The 27,009-nt window shown below is 39.2% G+C and overlaps 1 protein-coding gene across 3 annotated transcripts in view; it reads left to right on the top strand.

Moving 5' to 3' along the window:
* Positions 1-2,917: 2,917 nt before the first annotated feature.
* The window catches only part of LOC147391216 (uncharacterized), a 29,393-nt gene continuing 5,301 nt past the window's right edge, over positions 2,918-27,009 (top strand). The window contains exons 1-5 of one of the 3 annotated variants that reach the window (XM_086417408.1): positions 2,918-3,400; positions 3,505-3,731; positions 5,782-5,892; positions 19,578-19,733; positions 20,500-20,741. In XM_086417408.1, coding sequence (XP_086273534.1) covers positions 3,108-3,400; positions 3,505-3,731; positions 5,782-5,892; positions 19,578-19,733; positions 20,500-20,741 — 1,029 coding nt within the window. In that variant the 5' untranslated portion in view covers positions 2,918-3,107. The remainder of the gene's footprint in view (positions 3,401-3,504; positions 3,732-5,781; positions 5,893-19,577; positions 19,734-20,499; positions 20,742-27,009) is intronic. The other 2 variants (XM_086417406.1, XM_086417407.1) reach the window with 2 other exon arrangements.

Raw genomic sequence — 27,009 nt, 5'->3', positions numbered from 1 at the left:
CAGTAATATGTGGCTCTCCTCCCTGTGCCAAAAGTGCAGCGTAGTCAATTCACTGAAGAGGTTTGGCAGAATCTCGCAAATAAAACTAGCAGAAACATATGAGTTGAACTATAAAAGATGTTTCATGTAAAGAAATTAATAGAGTTTACTACAATACAATATGTTTCATCTAAAGAAAAGAGAAGGTTCTAAACATTTCACATCTACCTACTTACCCTATAAAAATAATCCTAATGATGTAAATCTGCATAGGCGGCAAATTTGACGACAACTATTTAGGTGTAATTGAGACCTAATGTAAGTAAACCCAATTATCAATAACCAATTCAATAGATATCAGTAAAAGAAGGTAGAAACAGGAGAACTCACATCATATTGGTGAAAAACTTTATTTGGTATAATTTAAATTTCCATCCAAGTTAAATTCAGACATTTCATTCCCAGATTTTTGTTGGGTATCTGATTTCAAGGACCAAATCAAGATTAGATTCCTCTTTTTATAAAAATAGAATTGTACTTCTAGATGAACAAATTCATAGACTACTTATATAGAGATTTTTTCATTTTGGAACAAAAGATGCATCTAGAGTATTTAATATTTAACAATGATTGAAAAAAAGAAGATAGAAAGCATAAAGGAAGAACTGAACATAAAAAGAACATATAAAAACAAGTATTCACTAAAACCCATTATTCCTTGAGCATTAATGAGATAAACATGGAAATTTTAACTACCTACCTGTTTGAATCTAACTATATTGGGATGCTTCAAGGATCTATGTTTCATAATTTCCCTCTGCACATTTTCATCAATCTGTGACACAAATTACCTCTCAACCAACCTAACATCTAATTAACCAATCACATCAACAATTGCAACAAAGAATCTCAGTTTCATGAACCAAGTGCGCAGTCAAGTAAGCAAACACAATATGATCGGAGTTCTATACAACGTCCAATGCCAAGAAAAGAAACGCTAAATGGATGGAATTCCAGTATTTTAGACAAATAACCTTTCAATCAACCTAACATCCTGGAATACATTTTTGAAACAGATAATACTCCCTTAGACAGCCATGGATAGGTTCAAATCTTCCCTTTTTTTCCCTAAAAGATTCAGTTGACTGGTTTGGATCAATTCAACATTTTTTTGGGTGTAAATATAATAACTTCTAAGAATTTAAGGGCTTATGATCATTATCATATCTTTGGGATAAGGCTTGAATGATGATGAATGATTTATGATAGTAGAAAAATGAGATTTTGGACCTTAGACACATATCTGAGTTAGTTTGACACATTGCAAAAGCAAGTTGTGGGAGGGATTGACATTATACCAGACTCAATAGGCCAAGACAAATTCGACTCCTAAGGATCCTAACCCCAAATTGGGTTTCTTAAAATTCTGTAGTTAGTAAGGTGGATAAGGGTTGGTGGTGGATAAGATAGAGTTGTTGGTAGACATTTTATTTATTTATCTTGTGTTGTTTTGACAGGTGGATCTGCTTAAGGGGGAACCCTTTGTGAAACTACACTCTCATATAGAAAGCTTTGAGAAGAGGCTGAACTCAACCAGGGCTCACATAAAAAAAGGAATATGGGAACATTGGAGGGTAATGCAGTGATCCAATAATGAACCCTTTAGCTATGTTTGATTTGGATTATGAAAACTGATTTTCATAATAAATAAATAAAAAACAAATCAGAAATATTATAGGACCAAAATCATATCTCTTTGTTATGAGTAACCATATTACCTTCTTTAAACAAGAAGAGAATCCATGGTTGTTAAGAAAACAAAATCAACTTGGATTTTCTATTGATAATATTAACATAAGAAGATTAGTTTCAACATATTTTTTACAAACAAGACATGTTAACTGCATGTAAAAAATCTGAAGCGCAATGTTATGAAGGTGGTCAAAGTGTTCTGGCGAAAGTCTTTCATTGATTCAAAGCATAATTCCATTTTTACAACTCTGGTTCCAAAGATAAAATATTCAACTCTCTGATAGATTATTGCTCAATTAGATTGATTGGTAGAATACACAAGATTATGTAAAAAAAAATTTTTTTTTTTGGATCGAGGATGTAAGGGTTGGCTTCAATCCTCTTCCCTTATTAAAAAGCCTATCTGAAGCTCTTATCACTTGTTGGGTTGAACGATTGTGGAACAATTCCACGTTAATAATATATATTATTGAATTGAAGTATATAACACAAAATATGATATGTAAACAAGTGATAAAGATTTTCAAATGATCAAAGAAGATATTTTGCTTCATGGAGAACGTATATTAATTGTCTAGTATCTTAAAAATCATAGAAAGAAGATCTCTTGAACACATTTATCATTCTTTTTCATATATTTGATTAATTTATTTAAAATTTATATTATTTATAGATTTTTTTTGATATTTTTTTGTTTCTAGAAAAATTGAAGGCTTTAATACATTGGAACGCTTAATAGGAATTTTGTCACGCATGTAATTACGAAAATTAAGAGAGAGAGAGAATTGTGGTGGTTCGTTAATGGCGACGAAGAAGACATAAGGTTTGTGGGCCGAGTGTTCGTAAAAGAGAAACAGAGTAAATTGAGTAATAAAATCGATTTGTGAGGAGAGAGGTGCCTATGAATAAACCAGAAGTTCCACCAAAGCACGTGCTTTGTGGTTTCCAGTTGTACCCACGAGATGGATGGACCGTTGGATCTGCTCTCATCGTACAGTTGAGTTTCTCTGACTTCACGTCTATTTTAAATTCTGAACGACGAACCATTCCCATAACTATTTTATGGTAATAGTATATTTTAAAATATATAAAATAAATAATATAAATTATTGTGAATAATGTATATAATGTTTTATTAAAATTAGTTTAAATCAGGTATATAGTGATTTATTAAAAAAAATTCGTTTTAACATAACTGAATCCGGAATTTTCGGTTCGATTTGATTTTGAGTCTTACCTTTGGAACAAAATCCGAACCGAACCCGAAAGTACATCCCTACAGATTCTCGTATTTATCGTTACGCACAAGAGTTGGTTTGGTACAAACAAAGTATAATCTCTTTCTCTGGAGTGTGGACTGCATTGTATCCAGAGTAATGATTTCGCCAGTAATGTCTATGCCATTGTCCTGTCTGTACACATCTCTCTCTCTCTCGCCATTACCGACCTTCAGAACCTCAACATTCAACCTCCCAACGGTCTTAACTACTTCAACTAACTTTTCACTCACTCACACACCATTTCTCCACAACAAAATCCTCTTCCCTAAAAACTGTAACTCAAATCGATCTTCAAACCCTAGAGCTCAATTGAATTATCCTCTCATTTCTCCTCACGATCAATGGGGCACATGGACAGCTCTCTTCGCCACCGCCGCCTTCGGTATCTGGTAATTTCCCTCTAAATTGATATAAATTATGCCTTCTGTCCTTCTAACCGTTCAAAATTTTTGATACATTGTCTAATTTTTATTATTTTTTCTTGGGATTGAAGGTCAGAGACGACCAAGATCGGGAGCACAGTGACTGGAGCAGTGGTGAGCACTCTGTCAGGTCTTGTTGCCAGTAATCTTGGGATTATCTCTAACGAAGCTCCCGCCTATTCAGTAGTTATGGAGTATCTGCTTCCCATATCTGTTCCATTGCTCTTATTTAAAGCAGATTTGCGTCGTGTTATACATTCGACTGGGACATTACTCTTGGCTTTCTTGCTTGGATCAGGTCAAACTTATGCACATTGCAACTCTTAATTTGTTGTTGAAGCTTTGTATTTGAGTTTGATTGATATGATATTTTATGAAAATTATAATGTCATTATGGTAATGAAAATTTGCTACACATTTCTCCATGAAACATGATTCCTGTATTTTGAATTGTAATTAATTGATAATTTAGATAATCTGATGCAATTGTGAGAAGAAAATAAACTTAAAGAAGGAAATGCAAAGAAAAAGAAGAATGGCAATATTTGAGGGTGGACCACCACGCACCCCTGCTTCACCACCAATATATAATCTTCTCCTCATTCTTAGGATCGAATCTATTTTGAGAACTTTTGAATTCAAATTTGAATGGGTTCTTATCTTATCTACTGACTTATTTAAAATTAGAAAGTAATTGCTTGACGGAGTGGGATAGGACTGGGTGCATAACATTCTCCTTACTTTAATAGTGTGTTGATCGATATTAGCATGAGGTTGGGCCTGTAAAATGATCACCTGATTTTTTTTTTATTTTAAGGACACATGGAAGGTAGGGTGGATCTTGGATTTGACGAGTAATTCTAGTTGGTAAGCAATTGGTTTGATTTTGTTGATTATGTAAGGCCCATAGAATCAATGAATAACTTTAGTGAGCATTGCAAAGCGATTAAAGGTTGAGGTAAGGAGGTAGATGAAGATAAACCCAATCCCCAATTTGAAATTCAAGGTTGGTTCAAATTTTATTGGCTTGGATTTTCATTCGCTCAAGCGCCCATTTTTTGATTTTCTTTTTGAGTTTAGAGAGTACTATCGCGGTCCTTGAGTTCCAAATAAACTTGATGCACTGAAGATCCATCTGTATACATTCTTATTTGAGAGTGTTGCTTAATCATACACCAATTCATATGGTGAAGCCTTGGTAGTTCTGTCGTAGTTGGTATTGTACCACCATTGGGTTCATTGTTTTGGTCCATCACCGGTAAAACAACACAAATAGGCCTCAAGACAGCAGTGCACAACCTTTGTTTGGCCATCTATCTAAGGATGAAAGTCTGTGCTCATCTCCATTTGTGTTCCTTGCAGCTTACATATTTCCTCCCCAAATGTGCTGGTGAAGACAAGATCTCTGTCACTAAAAGTGAAAATCTAACTAGCTTGTGAAATTTAAACATATTATCAATGAAGGCCTAGGAGATTGATGTGGCCATGTAGGGGTGCGCCATAGGAATGAAATGAACATATTTTGCAAGCCTGCCAATGATGAACAATATGACGCTTCTGCCATGTGAATTGGGGGGACCATCAATAAAATCGATATAAATCTTGGTCCACACTCGTTCAGATATAAGAAGGGGCCGCAGTAGACCTGGTGGGCTTTAAGTTTCATACTTATTTTGTTGGCAAAAGTCATGCTTTGTAATAAAATTTTTGCTGTCTTGCTTCATCTCTTTCCAATAAAAGGATTGGGCAAACCTTTTATATGTTTTCTTATACCTAGAGCCTTAAATATAGAACCTTTGAATATTGGTTTATGCTTGTTCACTACCTCTTTTCTAAGCCAGTCGTATACATATTTGGAGATATATAGAAGATTGCCACGAAAATGACATTCTTACGTGGATAAGATTTCAGAACCTGTGGAGCTTAAAAGCAATTAACTTTCAATATCTAATTGTAATTAAAACATTGGTATTTGCATAGGCCTGGGATTTAGCTCTTTTAATTTGAGTTCAGTCTGCATCCTCAACTAGGACTCACTTGTATCTTTCTTTCTCATGGTAATTGTCAAAATGTCAATATTCACTTTGCATGTTTTATCAAATAATGCATGTAGAAAAAGCTAATAGATGTTAAAATGAAAATCACTTTTTATTCACAATGGATTTTTTGATCAACGTGTCGGGCGACATGTGAAAAACTGTCTGCAAGAAAGAACTGGTGCATTCAGTTTACTTTTCTTTCTACCTGAATTTGTTACATATATATTAAGTTATTAGTCATCTTTCTACTTATTTAACTTATCAATAGCAGAAGTCTTTGTACTTATTTATTCCTCTATTCTGGTGCAGTTGCGACAATAATTGGAACAGTAGTGGCATATTTAATGGTGCCTATGCGATCACTAGGTCAAGATAGTTGGAAGATAGCTGCTGCCCTTATGAGTAGTTATATTGGGGGAAGTAATTTCAAGGATACGCCATTGGTTGTTACTTTTTGCTTAATTTTCTTCCAACATCCATAATTAGATGAATGCACTTCTTGCCTTGATATTGCAATGTTATTTATTTATTTATTTATTGTTATAATGATAGTGACAATGCAGTTATTAATATTATAGTATTCATATGAGCACAATTTGCACAGTTGCATCTGATTGATATGGACGTTGTCAAAGGGCACAGGTTTCAATAAGGAATTGGTGAGACGAGGGAAATGGGGGTTTCTTGGAATAGGTTGGTAAAGCATTACCTGAATTATTTTCTAGGACCTGAACTATCAATCATTACCATATCTTTGGTTAGAGCGTATGTCTTACTAAGTCAATCCATGTCTGTTTTGGTCTTCCTCTCATTCCGAAGAGCCTTCAAGCTTCACTAAATCACTCTATTGGTTCAATCAGGGGTCTTCGATGTATAATACCCAAATCATCTCAATCAATTTTGTTTTATCTTCTATCCTGGTTATTCGTCTATTGCTTTGACGTGTTCCTTGTTTGATATTACCCTTCTGTACAATCAGCTTCCTGATATTACCCTTTTGCCTATCAAAAAAAAAAAAAAAAAAATGTTGTGGGGAACTTTCATTTTGCAGGGAATGTTTCCTTAGGTATACCAGAGCATAGTCCAAAGCGTCGCCTACTTGTCGATCGGGTTTTTAGTCTTTATTTCTTCCTGAGAAGCTTTAAGACACTCATTTCTCCTTCACCTTGCCTCTAGGTTCCTCACTTTACTGTTCTTATTGCTCTTCCAGTCTACAAGTCAACTAGAGCTACATTAGTATAGAATTCAAGAAACGATCAAACTTCTTGTGCCGAGGACAGTATGTCGAATGGCTTGCTTGTTTTACCTATCATTGGACTTTCTTCTCGTCCTCCACTTAAGAGGAAGAACAATCCTTCTAAATAGAGGAAGGATAAATGACCAAAGTAAGATCCCAAGGCTACTTCTGATCCTCTGGTGAATCTTTCTCCCTTAATACTTTTGGACTCTCCGCTCTCCACTTCAAAAGAGCCTGCTCCTCAGGCAGATGATGTTGGTGATACTTCTTCTAGTCCTCGCTCCTCTCGATCTCGACCACTTTGGAAATGTAATGGTCCTTTTGTAGATGGTTTGATTAAGGAAGATCAATCGGCTTTTGAGGATCCTTATGTTACCAAATTTATCCTTGAGTCTTCTTACTTGATCAAGGATGACGAGACTATTAGCCAGCTTGATTCGACTTCTCTAATGAATGCCTCTTTCTCTCACCTTCTTGTAGTAAACCTTTTCCTTTGAACCTTTTTCTATCCTTTTGATATTCTCGTAACTTATCTTTTATCTTTGGTAACTTCTTACCACATGATCACACTTATTGATTGTTTGATAGCTGCTGAAGGAGAAGTAACCATACTTCATTTTTAAAAGATTCGTTCTGAGCAGTCATGGACGTCTTTGAACAATATCTACCAAGTTGCTATCCGTGATCTGAAGAACGAGAAGATTTACAATGCTTCTCTTAAGAAACAATTGTCTTGCCTTAAGGCAGAGAAAGATGAGGCAAAGATGAGTTATGAGAGTATGTGCAAGCAACTTGAGGAGCAAGTGCACAAAACTTGTGATGAAGAAAGAGCTCAAGTTCTGTTTGAGCTAGGATTGGACGAGGATGGGAACACCATAGTTTCCCAAGGAGCTGAGGAGGAAGGAGAAGAGGTAAAGAAGACTTTAGCAGCTTATTCTGTTTCTGTCGTTTGTGTCATTGATCCAAAGTGCATGGTTATTGTTGTTGCTGCCCCCAGGACTTAAGACACTGAGGATTCTTCTTGAACATCATCTTTTAGGCTTGCATGTCTTTTTAGACTTTTATATTTGAGTACTTTGACAGTTTGATTCTTTGAGCTATTAACTCTTTGTGTTTGTACTTTTTTTTGTGTGGAATGTTTGTGAAGCGAGGGCTCCTTTATTGATGAAGCAAGGGCTTCTTAGAGAGCGTAGACTCTTTAGTTGATAGCAAGGGTTTCCTTATTATTGTTCAAGTTGGGGCTTCTTGGAGAGCGAGTGTTCTTTAGTTGAGAAGCAAGGGCTTCTTTCTTGTTGGTGAAGTGATGGCTTCTTTTGAGAGCTAGGGCTCTTTGAGGTGAAGCTCGAGCTTCTTTTGGGAGTGAGGGCTCTTTAAGGTGAAGCGCAAGCTTTTTTTGAGAGTGAAGGCTTTTTGAGGTGAAGTGAGCTTCTTGAGTGAGCGAGAGCTCGTAATTAGGAAGCATGGGCTCTTTGATAGGGAAGCACGGGCCTTTTGAGTGAGCGAGAACTCATAATAAGGAAACACGAGCTCCTTTGGTGAGTATGGGCTCATAGTCATAGGCTTGTCACCGTGCCGACTCTTCGACTTGGGATTTAATACCAATCAACTTGGTAAAAATAAACTCTTTATAACTTGATAAGTGGTTACATGTTATTGATAATACTTTCGCAAATTTGATGTGTTCTATGGATGCTGAATTACATCACACTTGGGGTTTTTAAGTAATAGACCCCTGTTGTTCCCTCTTTATCTACGATATATGGTCTTTCCCATTTTGCCCCTAGCTTTCCGCTGTTGAGTTCTTTTGTGTTCTCAAACACCTTCCTTAAGACCAAGTCTCTAGGCTTGAAGGTTCTTCGTTGGACCTTTTAATCATAAGCTCTCTTGAGTTGTCGTTGGTACGCTGTAAGTTTGACCATTGCTTCTTCTCTTTTTTCTTCAGTGAGATCAAGCTTCTTGATTTAAAGGTCGTCATTCTCCCCTGGGATCATGATTAGGCTCCTTGTAGTTGGAAGATCCAACTCAGTTGGCATGACTGCTTCGAATCCAAATGCTAGGGCATAAGGAGATTCTAATGGCTTTCCTAGGAGCAGTCCTATAAGCCCATAAAACTCCAGGGAGCTCTTAAACCCATATTCCTTTTGCATTTCTCTATCTCTTCTTGAGGTTGTTGATCAGAGACTTGTTAGTAGCTTCTACTTGCCCATTTCCTTGAGGGTTGTGTGGGGTAGAGAAGAATTGATGTATGTCTAGGCTTTTTGTAAAAGTCATGGATTTGTCTGTCCTTCGAATTGTTTCCCATTATCAGTGATAATGACCTTTGGAACCCCAAATCGAATGATGATATTGTTCCACATGAAGTTTTTCACTTTTAATTCTTGAATGTCTTCTAAGGTTTTGCTTCCACCCATTTTGTAAAGTAGTTTGTCGCCACTAGAAGAAACCATTTTTGTCTAGGAGCGGTAGGTAGATGACCTATTATATTGGGACCCCATTGAGCGAAGGGCCATGGAATTTTCAGTGCTCGCATCTCCTCGGCTGGTTGATGGATTGCTGGGGCATGTAGTTGGCACTGGTTGCACCATCTGATGTATTGTAAGGCATCCCTTTGCATGAAGGGCCAAAAGTACCCTTGAGTGATGGCTTTGAGAGTGAGCGATCGTTCACCCGAATGGTTGCCACATTCTTTTTCCTGAATTTCTTTCAAGAGTTTTTTTGCTTCTTCTTCTTGTTGGCACCGCAAGTATGGTCATCCGAATGATCTTTTGTACAAGTCACTATTGACGAGGGTGTAATGACTTATTTTGTACTTGGTTATTCTTTTTCCTATGGTAAAGTTCCATCTTTGAGGAAGGCTTTAAGAGGATCGATCCAGCTTGGGTTGGTAATTGGAAGTGAATCTATGGCTGCTACCTCCTTCTGCATGATGCTTGGATTTTCTTGGTAGTAAACATGGATGTCCCTTGACAAGTTGTCTCAAGTATGATGATTTTCCAGCCTAGACATCTGGAAAACTTCCACTTTTCTAATCTTCTTTATACATTTCTTGAGAAGATTAAGATAAGCCACCGTTTGTTTGTCTTTGGCTTCATAGACTTTGTCGATGTGTTTCACAACTAGCTTTGAGTTGCTATAGATCGTCAGTTCTATGATGTTGAGATGAGAAGTCATTTCGAGCCCTAAGATGACTTCATATTCTGCTTCATTGTTTGAAGCTTTGAACCCGAATCAAATAACTTTCTCCAATTTGAATCCCTTTGGTGTGATTATAACAATTTCTTCCCCTGAGCCTTTGTCGTTAGAAGCTCCATCTACTAGTAGTTTCCATTTTTCCTTGGTGGTCCAAGGTTCTGGAATTATTACTTTTTCAGCTAGAGGCAATTTTGCTATTGCTTCTTCTTCAACAATGACTAGACATTTGCGGGGAAGTCCACAAGAAATTCGGCTGTAGCCTCCCTTCATTGAGGTCCTTTGAGAAAAGGTCACCTTGAATTTGCTAAGCTTGATGGACCATTTCACTATTCGTCCTGAGAGGTAGGAGTTGCTGAGAACGGCTTGAAGTGGGTATTCTGTTATGACCTCAATTGGGTGTGCTTGAAAGTACGGTCTTAATTTTCTTGCTGTATAGATCAATGATAATGCTACCTTCTCCATTTTGGAGTGTTTGATTTCTACATTGAGAAGGGTTTTGTTGGTGAAGTATACTGGCTTTTGAGTACCTTCTTCAGTCTTGACTAGAATTGAATTAATGGCCTCTATTGAAGCTGCCAAGTATAAGTGTAGTTTATCTCCAAACTATGGTTTAGATAGAATTGGAGGTTGCCCGAGGTACTATTTTAGCTTCTGAAAAGTTTATTCACATTCTTGCTCCCAATCCATATGTTTATCCTTTTGAAGTAATTGAAAGAGGGGTCAACACTTATCTAAGGTTCTTGTGAGGAAATGGTTGAGGATATATGGAATATTGACTAGTGACCTTGATTTGATCCGAATTTGCTTCGATTCCTTTCGTTGTGACCAGATAATTGAGGAATTTGCTTGAAGAAACCTCCAAGGCACATTTGGTTGGATTCAACTTCATCCTATACTTCTTTAGTATGTCGAAGGTTTCTTCAAGGTCTCGGATATGGTCTTGTCTCTTCGTACTTTTAATGAGAGCGTCGTCAATATACACCTCCATTGTCTTCCTTATTTGCTTTTTGAAGATTTTGGTGATTAGAAGTTGATAAGTTGCCCTTACATTTTAAGTCTGAAAGGCATGACTCTGTAGCAGAATGTTCACCGATCTATGATAAAGGAGATTTTCTCCTGATCATCTGGATGCATCATGATCTAATTGTACCTCGAGTAACCATCGATAAAGGATAATAGGTCATATTATGATGTCGCATTTACCAGTTGATAGATTCGTGGTAGAGGAAAGCAGTCTTTTGGACATGCCTTATTTATACTTGTGAAGTCTATGCACACCCAAATTTTGCCGTTCTTCTTCGGCACAACAACGATGTTAGCCATCCCACTTGGGTATTGGACTTTTCTGATATATTTTGCGCGCAATAGTTTTTCTATTTCTCCATTGATTGCATCTCTGTGTTCTGGTGCTAGTGTGTCATGGCCGTATTTCTTTCGAAGCGAGGTTGTGTGGCGCAAGGGGTCATCCACTTGCAAGCCTGTAAAAATGATCGTACACCACAAACGGAACTAGCAAACAAGTAAACGAGGCAAAGCCCGGAGGCAACTTTGTTGATATAATATTGATTACACGAGGTAACGCATTACAAAAACATAAAGGTGCGTTACAAAACAATAGATGATTTTATGACATGCGGGACTTCCACGGAGCTGGGCTTGAGGGCTTCAGTCAACGTGGGTGTAGGTCGGGGATTGGGAAGCACTAGACACCCTTCCTACAAGGTGTATAACTTTCCTTTCCTAGGTTTCCAGAAGGAAACATCAAAAGTGGATGCCGGTCATACTCCCTTGTTACAGAAATGCTACTAAGCTAACAGATATGCCCTGGCATGGGGGTTGAAATGGCTTCATATTGAGCCTTACATACTGTTACATGGGTGTTCCCGAGTAGCTCCGGGGCGAACTTACACCTAACTCTAGGTGACAGATGTTATGGCCGTCACAGACTCCCCCACCTATTCTGTAGATGTCCTCGTCGCATTGACCTGGCAAACTCTTCAATCTTCTGCTTGAACGGTTGTAGGTTCTCTGCACTCTCTTGTGTAGCTTCAAATTCTGGCATGTTCTCCTGTGTGACGAAGTACTCCACGTGCTGCTGCTATTATTGCTGGATTGAATTGCTGCTGAATCGACGTCTTCGAGAACTTTGTCGACAACACGCTCTGGCTAAATAGTTGAATGAGAAGATGTATGTGTTGGAATGCTGCGCGCAGGATCTCCTGGATCTGCATGGTACGGTTTGAGACTTCTTGCATGGATGACAGAGTAGATGTTGCGTAACCTGTACGGTAACCAGAGTTTAGCAAACCTGTACGTCCTTGGATTGTGTCTCCTGTAGCCTGAAACAATAGTGTTAGAAGTTAAACACTGTCGGCCTGTGATAAGTTCAAAAGTACTCTTGTTGGAAGAAGAGTTCTTCTGAAAGTTGGAATTGAACAAATTCGCCCGATTCTCATGGTTGGCATTGGCAAGATACCTGAAATACTCCAATGCAGAACTGAATCTCTCCGTTGGCCAATTTGATTGACGATATCCACTGGTTGGAAAGTCAAGCTAGAATCCAAGTAATCTGCACGGTCCATCCCATAACTTCCCTGTGACTCTTGAATCTCTGACGCTGACAATACTCTGGGGTACATCCCAATTCTTGTTGACACTTTGACGAAGTAACTGAGGGGCTTCATCTGCAACTTGAATTTGACAGTAACCTGATCTCAAACCCACTCTTGAAGAGCACTTGGTTGTCCCAAGTTTATCAAACAAGTCAGCAACCGGTTGGATAGGATACCTGTTCTTGATGGTGATCTTCTTCGATGCTCGATGATCGACACAACGTCGCAAAGACCCATACTGTTGTTTGCTCAACTCAGCTAGTCTTGGAGGATTCATCCCGAAAGGCCTCTCTGTAAGAGGTGTGGCAACAGGTAGCAATTCATTCTGATGATCTATTGACCTACGTGGCTGTAGTGTCTTCGGAAGCTCATTTGCTATCACATCATCAACTTCTACTAAAACCCGTGTAACTTGTGTGGGAGTTGAACTATGGTCCTGTTCTTCGGATTCAACTCTCAAGGAAGCAATGTACGGTTGCTTACCTTTCTTCAACCCTTTCTTCAACTGAATGACTGAAATCAACTTTCCCTCTTCCTTGCCTGTGAAGACGGGAACGAAGCTTGGACATTCACCTAGCATGCCCAAGGTGTTGGCGAATGGCATCGGTACAACCCTGTTCTGTCGCATGAAATCCATCCCGATGACAACTCTGAACTCATCGAACGGAACTGCGAGTAAATCAAGTTTACCCTTCCATGTACCTATCTTGACGGACACTGACTTGGCCGAACCTTAGGTAAGAGTGGCTTGGGAGTTTACAGCTTTCATACGGCTTGAACCCTTATAGAACCGGATATTGAGACACTTCGCCTCTGCAGGGGTAATGAAGCTGTATGTAGCTCCTGTATCAACCATTGCCTGGGTGGTCTTGCTACCAACTTCAATATCGACATACATAAGACCCTTCTGTTGACGGCTATTCTGAGTCTCAGATGTCTGCTTCATTGCATTCAAAAGATACAAGGCTCCCATGTGAGGAGAATTTTCATCATCTCATCCACTTGTACTCTCGTGACTAGGGTCACTCTGGGAGGCTAATAGTGCAGTTAGTTTGGCTCGTTGTGGGTACTTAAATGTCTTGTGAGGCCCACCACACAAAACGCATGCATGCTTGTGACGACGCTTGACTGGCGAGGTACTTCTGCTCTGTGAAGAAGAGGAGTTCTGTGAGGATCCTTGACTAGAACTTTGTCTGTGCCCTCCATTCTTACCATTCGAGAACTTCTTTGTGTGCTCATGTTGCTACGAGTAACCCTTCGATTGAGGGTATACATCCTGTTGGCTCTCTCCCACGGGAGTATAATCAGTCAACCGCTCGGCTGCTGCAATTGTAGACACGAGATCTTGCACACGTTGCCGTTGGAGTTTTGTTTGAACCCAAGGCTTGAGTCCTTCTTGGAATGAGAACAACTTGTCTTTTTCTGACATGTCACGGATATCAAGCATCAAGGCGGAAAACTGCTTGACATACTTGTGCACTGTGCCTGTTTGTTGGAGTTGCCTCAACTTTCTACAGGCAATGAACTCTATGTTCTCTGGGAGAAACTAGTGACTTCAACTCTTTTTTGAGGTCTTCCCATTTATCGATGGAACATTGGCTACATTCCATCTCGGTGTACTTAGTTCGTCACCATAGTTTAGCGTCACCTGCAAGATACATAGAAGCAGTTGTTACTTTTACCTCTTCTGAATTCGGACAAGCTGCGCGGAAGTACTGCTCCATGTCGAATAGGAAATTCTTGAGCTCTTTCGCATCGCGAACACCATCGAAGGTGCGTGGCTCGGGGACTCGCAACCACGAGGGAGAAGCATCATTACTGGTAGGCCGATCATTAGCGACGGCTCAAACCAGGAGACCTACCTTCGTAGTGAGCTTCGTAATCTGTTCTTGTAAGTTGGTTAGGTTTCCTCGGGCATCTTCCTCGAGGTCATCTACTCTAGCTCTGAAGGTCACGGATTCTTTTTCAAACGTGTTCTGGCAGCCATCTAATTGCGCAATACCATCAACGAGACCAGATAGCATGGCTACCTTCTCTTCTAATACCTCAATGCGTTCCTTGTTTGTACGTGGTGGTGGTGTGTTTGGAGCGGGTTGGTCCGTGGTACTTGCAGCTCCTCTTGCCATTGTTTGCGTGAACTAATGGAAACTAGGGGAAGAACTTGAGGATAAAACCAACGTGAACCTGAACCAACGTGGTTGAAAGACCAACTGTGCTCAAACAACTTTAACTCTGATGCCAACTGTCACGGTCGTATTTCTTTCGAAGCAAGGTGGTGCGGCGCAAGGTGGTCAAATCCACTTGTAAGCTTGTAAAAATGATCGTACACCACAAGCGTAGCTAGCAAACAAGTAAACGAGGTAACACGAGGCAAAATTCAGAGGCAACTTTGTTGATATAATATTGATTACACGGGGTAATGCATTACAAAAGCATAAAGGTGTGTTACAAAGCAATAGATGATCCTATGACACACGGGATTTCCACGGAGCTGGGCTTGAGGGCTTCAGTCAACGTGGGTGTAGGCCGGGGATTGGAAAACACTAGACACCCTTCCTACAAGGTGTATAACTTTCCTTTCCTAGGTTTCCGGAAGGAAACATAAAAAGTGGAGGCTAGTCATACTCCCTTATTACAGAAATGCCACTAAGCTAATAGATATGCCCTGACACGGGGCTGACATGTGCCTCTAAGCTAACAGTTATGCCCTGGCACGGGGGTTGACATGGCCTCATATTGAGCCTTACATACTGTTACATGGGTGCTCCTGGGTAGTTCCGGGGCGAGCTTACACTTAACTCTAGGTGACAGATGTTATGACCGTCACACAGTGGCCGTCTCTTCTGTCGGACTGGTGGATAACTTGGATCCACATTCAGTTGCTGGTAAATGATCTATGGATTTATGCTTGGCATATCTTTGAATGACCATGTGAACACTTCTTTATTTCTTCTCAAGAAACTGGTCAGCTCCTTCTTCAATGAGGCAACGTAGCATCGCCTTGCAATTGTTTGATCTCTTCTGATTTCCCAAATGCTGTTTGGCGTTGGAAATCGTACAAGTTGATGATAAGTTGAGGGGACCGCCCTCATCTTGTACATCCTTGGTCGCCTTAAAATTACGTTATAGGGTGAAGGAACATTTACTACAATGAATCTTGTCATCACTATTACTGGTTTGGCCAAAACCGATACGGTGATCTCCTCCAACGTTCGAATTGTATCTCCATTGAAACCCACTAGAAGAGAATTTTGTGGTCCCATTGCATTTTCATCGACGTTCATATTCTTGAATCCTTTGATGAAAAGGACGTCCGTTGAGCTTCCTTAATCCACCAGGATTCGATAGACATCATAATTGCCAATTGGCAGTGTTAGGACCAAGGCTTCTTCATGCGGTCCGTGTATTCCTTCTAGATCTTGATCAAAGAAAAAGATGGCTGACCGTCTGTATTCTGTTAAAGGTCGAGTCCATCGAGGTCGAGGCCGAGGTCGGAGCTGATAGACTTCTTGTATCTGAACAACCTTTCTGATCAGTTTCCTCTTTCTTAGCTTTCTTGTTCAATTTTTCTGAGTTACCGCTCCTCCATGAATTACGTTGATAATTTTTGCTCTCTGATTCTGTTGCCCCAGACCTCTTAGGGGTGGAGGAGGAAGGTGTTGTCGTTGCTTGTTGGCATGTGTCTACCTTGGATGAGCGATGAACTTTTGTAGATATCCTTGATCTATAAGATCTTGGTCATAGTCTTCAGAGATTTGCAATCTTTTGTCCGGTGCCCATGGTCTTTGTGGAAAGTGTACTTCTTCATTGTATCCCTCATTGAAGGGTTTGAGAACATTGGCCTTGGCCATCTAATGAAGGGCTTGTTCTGAATTCGCTGTAGGATGCGATCCAACGAGTCAGTGAGAGGGTGTAATTTCAAGCACCTTCTGGTATTGATTTCTTGAAATGTTTTTAGACGCTGTGGCGTGAGGTGAAACGTTTAATTGGCCAATGCCTTGAAGCATAAGCCTCGAGGCGTAAAGCATAACCGTCACACACATTATATTTTTGAATAAATAATATAAGATATTAAATAATTATTATTAAACAATTGAACAATTAGGATATTAACCACATATTCCCAATTATCAAATACACAAATGAATTCTAAGTATTAGTCCATTATAATAAATATTAATATAAAAATTATTATTTTATATTTAATAATTAAACGTTTCTACAATAAATAACTATTTTATGTTCCTTGTAAAAATATAACTAAATATTTTTTAAATAAGTTATTTTATATAATATTAAATACTACCAAAACTTATTTATAAATCAAATCAACTCAACAATTTTCTTTGCATGTGACAAAAAAAATGATAGCAAAAATGAAATTTATATGATCTTGCTTAATTAATAAAACAAGAAGTAAAGAAATAAAAAAAGAGATGAAAAAATTCTATTTAAAAAGAAAGAAAAAATAGAAAAATAAATGTGATGCGTAAGAATTGGCCAAAATGCGCATGCCTCACAATAAGGCGTAAGCATTTTGAAAGCCTCTGGTTTGAGGTGCAAGCCTTAATTGCTTTTTGGTTTCATCCTTACGCCTCGGGGTGCTTTTAATGAACCTCATTGCGAGGTGTGCCTCAAGAAGTATCGTATGCCTCTACAAACATTGATATTTTCTTCTACTCCTTCTGTTCTTCTCTTATTTCTAGCTTGACTAACCGCTTTTGCCTTGCTGGGATGTTTTCTCCGCTGTCTGAAGAATGGATGTAGCCGCAGGAGTAGTACTTAGCTTGTCTTCTTCCAGTTTTGTGTACTTTTCTACCTTTAGTAAGAGATCCTCCATCTTCTCTAGATTGCTCTTCACCAGAGAATCATATAATTTCAAATTATTCGGGAGCCCTTTTCGATAAGCGATGATTGCTCTATGATCATAACAATTATCAATTTGAAGAAGCCCCGTCTTGAATTGGTGAATATATTCCATAGATTATGCCAAAAAGTGAGGGATTTTTTGGATATTCAATTCCTCGAGGTACGTGTTACAATAAATACAATGATCGACTCCGGTCTTCTTCTTCGGTGAATCTCCTCAACTCTGATCGTCTTCTCCAACGATGGCTCTTAATCTCTGATCATAATCCTCAATTTCCTTAAGTTGAAAAGACACCGGTGTGGTGCTAGCTAAGGAACCTTCGACGATCAAGTTAGATCTTAGTAAAATTGCAGAGCAAAAAAGAAGAGAGTGAGAGTCAAGTATTCTTGTGTGGCTTATGCCTTGGGGTTTTTGTGTTGGAGAAGTCTCCCTATTTATAGATTGACTCATTGAAGGAGGTAGTAAACTCAGCTGTAACCCATCACCCATGATGTACCGCATTTAAGAAAGTTAATGCCCATAATGCATTGATGCCAATGAAGCTCACTCCTCATGGTTCTTGTAACTCACATGAGAAGTGACCTTAAATGTGTAACTATCTTGACTCGATGGTTACTCAGTTCTCGACTTGACTCAGACAAGTTATGTATTGTGGTTCCTTCAGACACCATGTGTAATTTGTGCTACTTGGGTAGTTTGGCATAAGGTTGCCTCCCTAGTTTTGTGTGGGTTTCTCCTTGGCCCGGTGGTTGAACTACCTAGTGTGAAGGGATTCGTTTGGCCTAACCATGTAGTATAAGGGGGCGCGTGGCTGAACCATATAGGATGAAGGGGCACGTTGGCCAAACCATATAGGTGAAGAGGCACATTGGCCAAACCATATTATAGGCGAAGGGGCACATTAGTTGAACCATATGACGTGAAAGGGCACGTTGGCCGAAGCATATATGGTGAAGGGTGTATTGGCCGAACCAGAACCATATAAGGTAAGGAAGCGCATTGGCTGAACCATATAGGTGAAGGGGCACATTAGCCGAACCTTATGAGGTGAAAGGGCATGTTGGTTGAACCATATAAGGTGAAGGGCATATTGGTCGAACCGTACAAGGGAAGGGTGTCAAGAGGAGTGGTCGACCGAGTTGGCCGAACCACCTTGCATAGAGCACATTAAGTTGAGGGGTCGGCCTAGTTGGCCGTATCACCTAGTGTGGAGCACGTTGAATTGAGGGGTCAGCCTTGGGGCCTACCCATTAAATATTTGATCCGATTCGTATTGTTTCGGGTTGAATCGGGTTGAACTGGGCCCTTTACTACTCCCAAGGAGTGTAATTTTTGTGGTTCCTACATGTTGCACTCATCTTATGAATTTTGTTTCTTCATTGCTGGTGATTTTACTGTGTAAACCACATTAGGTCTTATTCAGATCTTCAAAATTTATCATTTGGATACATTCTCCATTTGCCTCAGACATTTGGGCTCATTTCCTAGGCTTATTCTATTTCAGTTGGGCTTGTCTAGTCTCATTGTTGTCTTGTTTCAAAGGGTGGTGTTTCAATGTGTTCTCTAGTAGAAAAAGAATTCTTTGATCAATTACCCCCTTCATGATTTTTTGGGGATTATTGAAGGAAAGGAATAAAAGAGTTTTCCAAGGGAAGGAGCAATCAACCCATGAGGTAGTCTTAGATATTTGGGGCATACTATTTTGTTGCTGGAGGCCGAGGAAGGATTTTGAGGAAGTATTTTTTGAAGATTTTGTATTTAGATGGGACTCAGTTTGTTAACTATAGTTCATTGTTATTTTTTTTGAATTGCTGTAATCAATAGTTTCTTATGTATTCCTCTTCTCAAGGTTGGTCATTTTGACCTCTGTTTTTTTTTTTTTTTTGAATAAATTTATACTTAACAAAAAAAAAAAAAAATTAAAAAATACATAGGATCCACTTGTTCCAGTTTCCTAATGGCTTTTTATTTTCTTTGATTATTTCATCTCTTTGATTATGTGATGTGGATAGTTTGTGCAAGTTGAATTCCTCTTCTCAAGTTCCATGTCAAATGAAGTATTGATTTTGAATTTATTTAGTTGTCAATCTTGGCACTGTTTCAGATATGTTATGTGGATAGTTTGTGCGAGTTGCATTCCTTTTCTCAAGTTCCATGTCATTAGTGATGAAGTTTTGGTTCTGAATTTATGTAGCGATCAATCTTGTTGCTGTTTCGGAGGCTCTTGCAGTTTCTCCATCAGTTTTGGCTGCAGGGATAGCTGCAGATAATGCTATTTGTGCGATATATTTCACTTTACTTCTTGCCTTAGCATCAAAAATACCTCCCGAGGCTTCAACATCAGACAATGGTGCGTTTTTGCCTTGTCATCTTGCTATGCATCATCATCAAAGCCTTATCCCACAACTTTGGTATTTATTTATTTTTTTCTTTTAAATTATTTTTTACCAGTTGGGGTTCTCTCCATTACAGACTATCATTTGTCAAGATGCAGAATGCTTGTTGGTTTTCTTTGTTCCATTCTTTTGACACTTCTCTAGAACTCTCTGTCTATAATGTACTGCATGACATTAGTAGGTAACGAGCTTTTGTTGCTTGCAGGAAGAATTGTTCCCTTCCATCCCAGGAAACCTGCTTTTAATTGTGTCCAATTTTGATGTTCAAATAACATAGGACTTCATTTACTTTGTTATGTTTTAACATTTGCCCACTTACTCTAATTGAGACATGCTATTGGCACGACAAACTTTTACTTATTACACCCCAATTTCATAAATTATTTATTACCCTGTTAAAGATTAGAACACACCACTCAAGCATTAAAAAGGCTTGGCTCAAACTATTATCTCAACATTACAACACTCATTCAAACAATTTCAGTAGTTGTTTATGATTAATCGATTACGATTAGACTCATATAAAATCTTAACAAAAAAAATAAAAATCTAGAAAAAAAATGAGAAAATTGATATGTTTATTTGCCCTGCCCTACATAGATACTTGAAAATATTAGGATGATTCGCATCTTCATGGTCTAAAAGGCACTAAACCTGAAGAAAGCAAACTAACTATATTAATATAACGTATTCTCTGTTTAAAATTTGAATTTTTGGCAGATTGTCAAAGGAATACAGAGTCTAAGCCTGGAAAAAACCCAGTTGTGTTACAGACTGCTACTGCTCTTGCTGTATCTTTCGGAATCTGCAAGATTGCAGCTTATATGACAGAATTTTCTGGAATTCAAGGAGGCAACATTCCATACATAACAGCAATTGTAGTTGTTCTGGCAACTATCTTTCCTACACAATTTGGATACCTTGCACCTGCTGGTGAGGCTACAGCTCTCATTCTGATGCAGGTAAATTAACTAATAACAATTGATTTGCATTTTACTATTGTTCTATGTTTCAATAGGGCTACTCCGTAACATTTCGTTCCTTATCTTTTTATTTTTTGTTTTGTGAACACCTAACATTCCTTACAATGAAACTCTAGTTCTCTTAATTTGTTTAGCTTCGTGTGCTTCCTTGACCTGATTGCATGAAAGACCAAACCCATTAGGTTTTCCTTCCGTGTCTACCTACTTAAAGATATGGCCATGTGGTGGTCTTGACTGTTGGCACTGTGACCCCCGACAAAGTCGATTTGTCCTAATGTTTGTATAGTTTATTCCACATGTTGTGATGCATATTTTTCTCCAAGATAGTTGGTTCATGTTAAGAGTACAAGAAAAATTATTACGACACGCTTATAGACATTAAATAATTTGGTGCAAGCAATCTCTCTTTTCTCATGGGTAAAACTGTAATTTTATTAAAATGAGAGAAGCAACAAATAGAAGAAAATGAAGAAACAGTGACTGAGGAAGTCACTAGAAGTAGGAATAAAATATATCAAGAAGAGGGTTCTTTAATTAGCTCAGCCCAACATCATTATGATCATCATCGAAGGGTTTTTCCAAAAATTTGTGGTCGGCTCAATGAATCCTGTTCCTCCATTCTCATTTGCTTGGAGCCATGTTTTCTGTTGTTCATGTCCTCTTTCACTGCATCACTCCATCTAACAACAAAATCGTCAAAGTAAATCTCTAAACTCCAGTGTTGAAATTCTATAGAAGAAGAAATTTTATCTTCAGCACCAAGACCTCCGTGCTTCCTTCTTTAGTAAAAATCCTTTCATTTCTTTCCTTCTATATCTTCCTACAAAGAGCGAAGGGGAGGAGCTCCCAAAGATGTTTGCTCAAAAGAAAGCCTTTGCATGTCAGCCCTTCAATAAAGTCCTGATCTATCCCTTGGGTTACCTTATTGATACCCAAAAATTTCCAGAATATCGACATAATCCTTGAAGTGGGAGTGAGAAAGAAATTGGTGATCTACTAATTCTCCCGCCATCTTACATGATACCTAGTTGGGACTTGGATATGTAAACTCTTGCTAATGAGATGATCTATCACGAGGATCTAACCCAAGAAGGTGGTCCACACTCCATACGAATAAAGTCTCCTAAGGAGGAAAGGATGGTTTCCAAACTATCTACATGAGAAAAGATCCTCATATGATATGATTAATTTACTGGGATTCCTAGTTAATCTTCAAAAGAGTAAAGTTTGCGGTGGGAGAGGTGCCTAGTGTGGAGTTGCTTGCTGCATCTGTTGGATTCTAGGTTAGGGCTTTCTCTACTACTTATCTTGGACTACCGTTGAGGCCGGCTTACAACAGTAGGAGTTTAGGGTACCCGCTCATCAAAAGGTTGCAAAAGCGTTTCAGTTCTTGGAAGACGAGATTCTTATCTAAAGGGGGCAAGCTGAATTTAATCAAGACCTCATTGTTTCTCATTTCTAATAACTTCCTTTCACATTTCTGTTTTACCGAGATCCGTGGAAAAAGAAGCTAGACAAGATTTTTAGGGATTTCCATTGGAATGACAAGGATGGCTCGAGAAAATTTCATATGGTTAATTGGCATCACACGTGCATTGAGGAGGATGGTTTGTCGAGCAAGGTTATTGTAAACAAGTTTGGAGTTCAGGAATTTGGTTGGGAGAGTGGAGCTGTAAAGGGTCCTTATGGGTGTGGAGTTTGAAGGCATCTTTAAGGGGTTGCCTTCATTTCGGAAGAGAGTGAGATTCAGGGTCAGAAGTGGGAACATGATTCTCTTTTGGGAGGACAATTGGTGTAGGGATGTGCCTCTTTCGAAAAAAATCCCCTTTCCTTTACGATTTTTCTGACAGGGAAATCTATCCCTTCCTTTAGAGTGGGAGAGATGTAGCGTGGGATTTTGGTTTTAGAAGTTTTAATGATTGGGAGGTGGAGGAATTGGGGAACTTATTTTTCTTGATGAGCAACCAATTTTATTAATAAAGTGGTCCAGATGACCAACTGATTCAATTATTGGGTCTTCTACTTTTAAGGCTCTGGTGGAAGAATGCCGCGTTGGAATCTCCAAGTTGGAGCCAGTTAACTCTTGCCTTTTGCCTTGTTGATGCTTCTTCACAATGAGAGAGGAAGGAAAATTCAGATAACAAGGCTTTCTCTTGATCAACCAAAACTGAATTGAGGAGGGCTTCTTGCAATTCAGTCTGGACTTAGCTTAATTCTTTGCGAACATGATGGATTTTCTCCTCAATGATCCCAAATCCGTTGGAGGTCGAGATTTTGAGGGCAGCTTTAACACCTCTGAGTTTCATAATCAATCTGAACATTTGGTTACCATTTATCTCTTCGCTACAAGCATCCTGAACAACATCCAAGAAACCAGGACTGTCAGCCCAAAAGTTATTTAATCTGAAAGGCTTACCTTTGGATATCACTGGTTTGTCGATTTAACCGTCATAGGACTGAGGTCAGAATTTCCTGGAAGCAAGAAGGACGTAGTAGCATGGTTGAATTCATCCATCCATTCTGAGTTGCCCAGCACTCAGTCAAGCTTGGAGACTATTCTGCCCTTGGTTTGCTTATTACTCCATGTAAATCAGCAACCATCAGTTTAGAGGTCAAAGATCCCAGCATTGGAGATGCATGAATTGAACTCATCCATAGCAGCTCTAGAAGTTCTTCTCCCTCCTACTTTTTCATTGCTGTTACAAACTATATTGAAATCACCCATCATAACCTAAGGCGCAGACATTTGAAAAGCGAAACTACTAATGTCCCTCCAAAGCTCTTTTCTAATATTTTGGCTGTTCAAAGCATAAACCATCGTCATAAAGAAGGGTTTCCCTATCTTGGGATCCACAAAAGAGTGGATGAGCTGGTTTGTAATGGCTAAGATTCTGATGTTAACCACTTCCGAGTCCCATAGCATCCAGATTCTTCCACTTTCCTCCACAAAATAAGTATCACAAGACTTCCAACCAGGTCTCATCTTATCAATGATCTTATCCCTCTTGATCTTTTGAACTCTAGTCTCCAGGATAGCCATAACAGAAATGGTGTTTGTCATCACTAATCTCTTGATCTCCTTTTGCTTGGTTGGGTTATTCAGCTGTTGAATATTCTAAGCAGCAAGATTCATCAAGAAGAATTAGGGTCTCCATCCTCCTCTATGGTGGACTTGGCTTCCAATGATTTCATCATTTCTTGAACTCCATCTCTAATCTGTGTAAGAGTTCTTCTGCCCTTCATCAGATCAAGCTCATCCCCCTTAAGGTTCAGGTTGGGCTGAACTTCCAAAGGATCTAGGCTAGCCTCGTGGTTTCCTCTTTGCTGCTCCTTGTTGCTTGGAGATACTGAATTGCCACCCTTCTTTTTATTCTTCTTTTTAGAGTTCTTGGGAGACACATACTTGAAGCCTTTGTCAGCGGTCTTCCCCAAGTAATCTTCCTTGATGTCAACTGCTCGATCCTCCACGAGAGGCATATCATGGTCACTCTCTTCTTCTTTTATTCATTAGCGGAGCAAAAGTGGATTCAACAATCACTAATGTCCCTCCAATGTTGCCATTCCGTACTGGATTCTGTTCCTTAGTACTCTGGTCACCTTCTCAGGCTTGGGTAGTCTCTACCTTCTTGTGTGTACTTGATTCAGACTTAACGCTATTTTTACCTTGATGGTGGCTTCCCTTAGAGGCCATTGTCCCCCCAGATATTTGAGAGGTTACATTATTCTCTAAGGTGCGTCCCTTTTCCTGTTTGTCTTGCTTCTTTCGAAGGCCCTACCTCATGCACAGCCTGCATAGGCTTTTTCCCTTTATCCATTACTTGCATATTTTTCTTTCCTTTAGCCACAAAGGTCCATGCATCTTCCTTCTTATACTGGTACATAGGGTTGCCTCCCCTCCTGCCCTGCCTTCTCAGGTCCGCTTGCACTGACTTATCTCCCTTAGGACAATTGTCTGTTCAATGGCCATAAACCTGGCAGTTAATACATCTAGGTGGGATCCAATCCCATTCAACATACATTTCTGTGAGCCTATCTTCTGGGAGCCTGACATACAACACTTTTGGAATCTTATTGCCTGCATTGATCTCTATGCACCCCCTAGCAAACGACAGTCTCTTAAGGTCTTGAGTGGCACTGTCCATAAAGAGAGGTTTGTCAATTCCACTAGCGATGAAGCTTAGGCCTTCAAGAGTCCAGAATTGTTTTGGTAAGTTATAGAATTTGTACCAGATTGGAACCACCGACTCTTCCTTCTTATCTACCTCTTATGAATCTATCCCACAGTCTTAAGATTAGTAGCTTTCTCGCCACATACCGACTACTTCCCTACCTACCCAGGATGAGAACTTGAAGAAATATGATTTGTTATCATCCAAGGACACCTCAAGGTTGCCTTTGAGTTTCCATTGCTTCTCTACCGAGTTTTTGACTAGGGTAAATTGGGAGTTTCTGACCCAATGTCCTATGAGCATTCTTTCCAATTGGCCTCCCCTTTCTCCTGGACCTCCAAAAGGCAGTTGATGTTGTGTGGCAAATTGGATTTGGAACCATTTTCTCTCCTTGTTCAACTTAGTGGGCTATTTTCCTAAGACAGTTTGCTTGATATTTGAATCTTGGATTTATTGGGGTAGATCCTTTAGTGAGGCAAAGCAGGTTTTGTGGAGTCTTGCTCCTTTTGGTTATTGTTGGGGGGTATGGAAAGAGAGGAATAGACCATTTTTGAAGGGAAAGATGTTCAAGATATTTTAATTTCAATTCTGGCTTTCTTATTCTTTTTGAGAAAAGCTTTTAAGGCTTTCAGGGGGGTTTTCTTTGAGGATTTCCTAGTAAGGTGGGATAAAGTTTGAAGTTTGGTTGTCCCTTAGTTGGTCTTGTGTGGGGTTGGTGTCCCTTTTGTATCTTATTCTTGTTCGTCACCTCAACCACCTTGTATCTTTTATGCTTTTTAGTAAATTTTCTTTTCTATAAAAAAAAAGTCTCGTAAAAAACTTTTATAGAAAACTATCCATTTAGAAGAATTGTAGAATTGTCAAGTCTCTAATTAAGAACTTGGCAGATATATATAATAATAAAAAAGGTGAATGGACAAAAATACCCTTACATAGGTGAATGGACATAAATGTCCTTACACAGAAAAAGAAACATAGAAATAACAAGATTAGACTACTACTATCTACTATTTTCCAATACTCCCCCTCAAGCTGGAACAAATATATCAACTAAACCCAGCTTGATAAGATGAGAGTTAGAGATAGAAGGACCAACAGACTTTGTAAACATGTCGGCGAGTTGATCTAAAGAAGATACAAAGACTGTTTGAAGGGCACCAGATCGAACTTTCTCCCTGAGAAAGTGAACATCAACCTCTATATGTTTAGTTCGTTCATGAAGAACTGAGTCAGATGCAAGCATGATAACAGACTTGTTGTCGTAGAACAACGAGGAAGAACCAGAAAGAGGAAATCCCAATTCTGTTAGTAAAGATCGAAGCCAGAGAAGCTCACATGTCCCAAGAGCCATAGTACAATACTCAGCTTCAGCAGAAGAACGAGAGACCACACTCTGTTTCTTACTTTTCCATGAGATAAGGTTACCTCCATGGAATGCACAGAAACCAGAGGTAGATCTCCTATCTGTAAGAGAGACCGCATAATCAGCATTAGTGAAACATGACAAATGTCGTTGAGCAGTGGATGAGTAGAAAAGCCCAAGGCTAGGACGTGACTTTAAGTAGCGAAGAATACGATGAACGGCCTCAAGGTGAGATATACGCGGAGCATGCATAAACTGACTAACTACACTAACCGCAAAGGTCAAATCCGGTCTAGTATTAGTCAAATAAATCAGACGACCTACAAGTCTCTGATAAGAAGCGGATCAGATAATAGATCACCAAATTCGATATGAAGTCGATGATTCTGATCCATAGGAGAAGAGGCAGGACGACAACCAAGCATACTAGTATCCTGAAGAAGGTCCAATGTGTATTTGCGCTGAGATAGTGAAATACCTCATCGAGAGCAAGCTACGTCTATCCCCAAGAAGTATTTGAGAGGACTCAAGTCCTTAACCTCAAAAACACGACCCAATATCATCTTCACCTTGTCAATCCACTAGGCATCATCTCTTGTCAAGATAATATCATCTACATATACTAGAACAATGGCACATCGACCATCCAATCCTCGATGAACAAAATAAGTATGATCTGAGTGGCATCTGGTAAACTCCATAGACAAAATAACTT

This window comes from Akebia trifoliata, chromosome 11, assembly GCF_017979445.1.
Source record: "Akebia trifoliata isolate Shusen 1 chromosome 11, ASM1797944v1, whole genome shotgun sequence".
Classification (NCBI taxonomy): domain Eukaryota; kingdom Viridiplantae; phylum Streptophyta; class Magnoliopsida; order Ranunculales; family Lardizabalaceae; genus Akebia; species Akebia trifoliata.
This window is presented reverse-complemented; position numbering and strand designations above follow the sequence as displayed.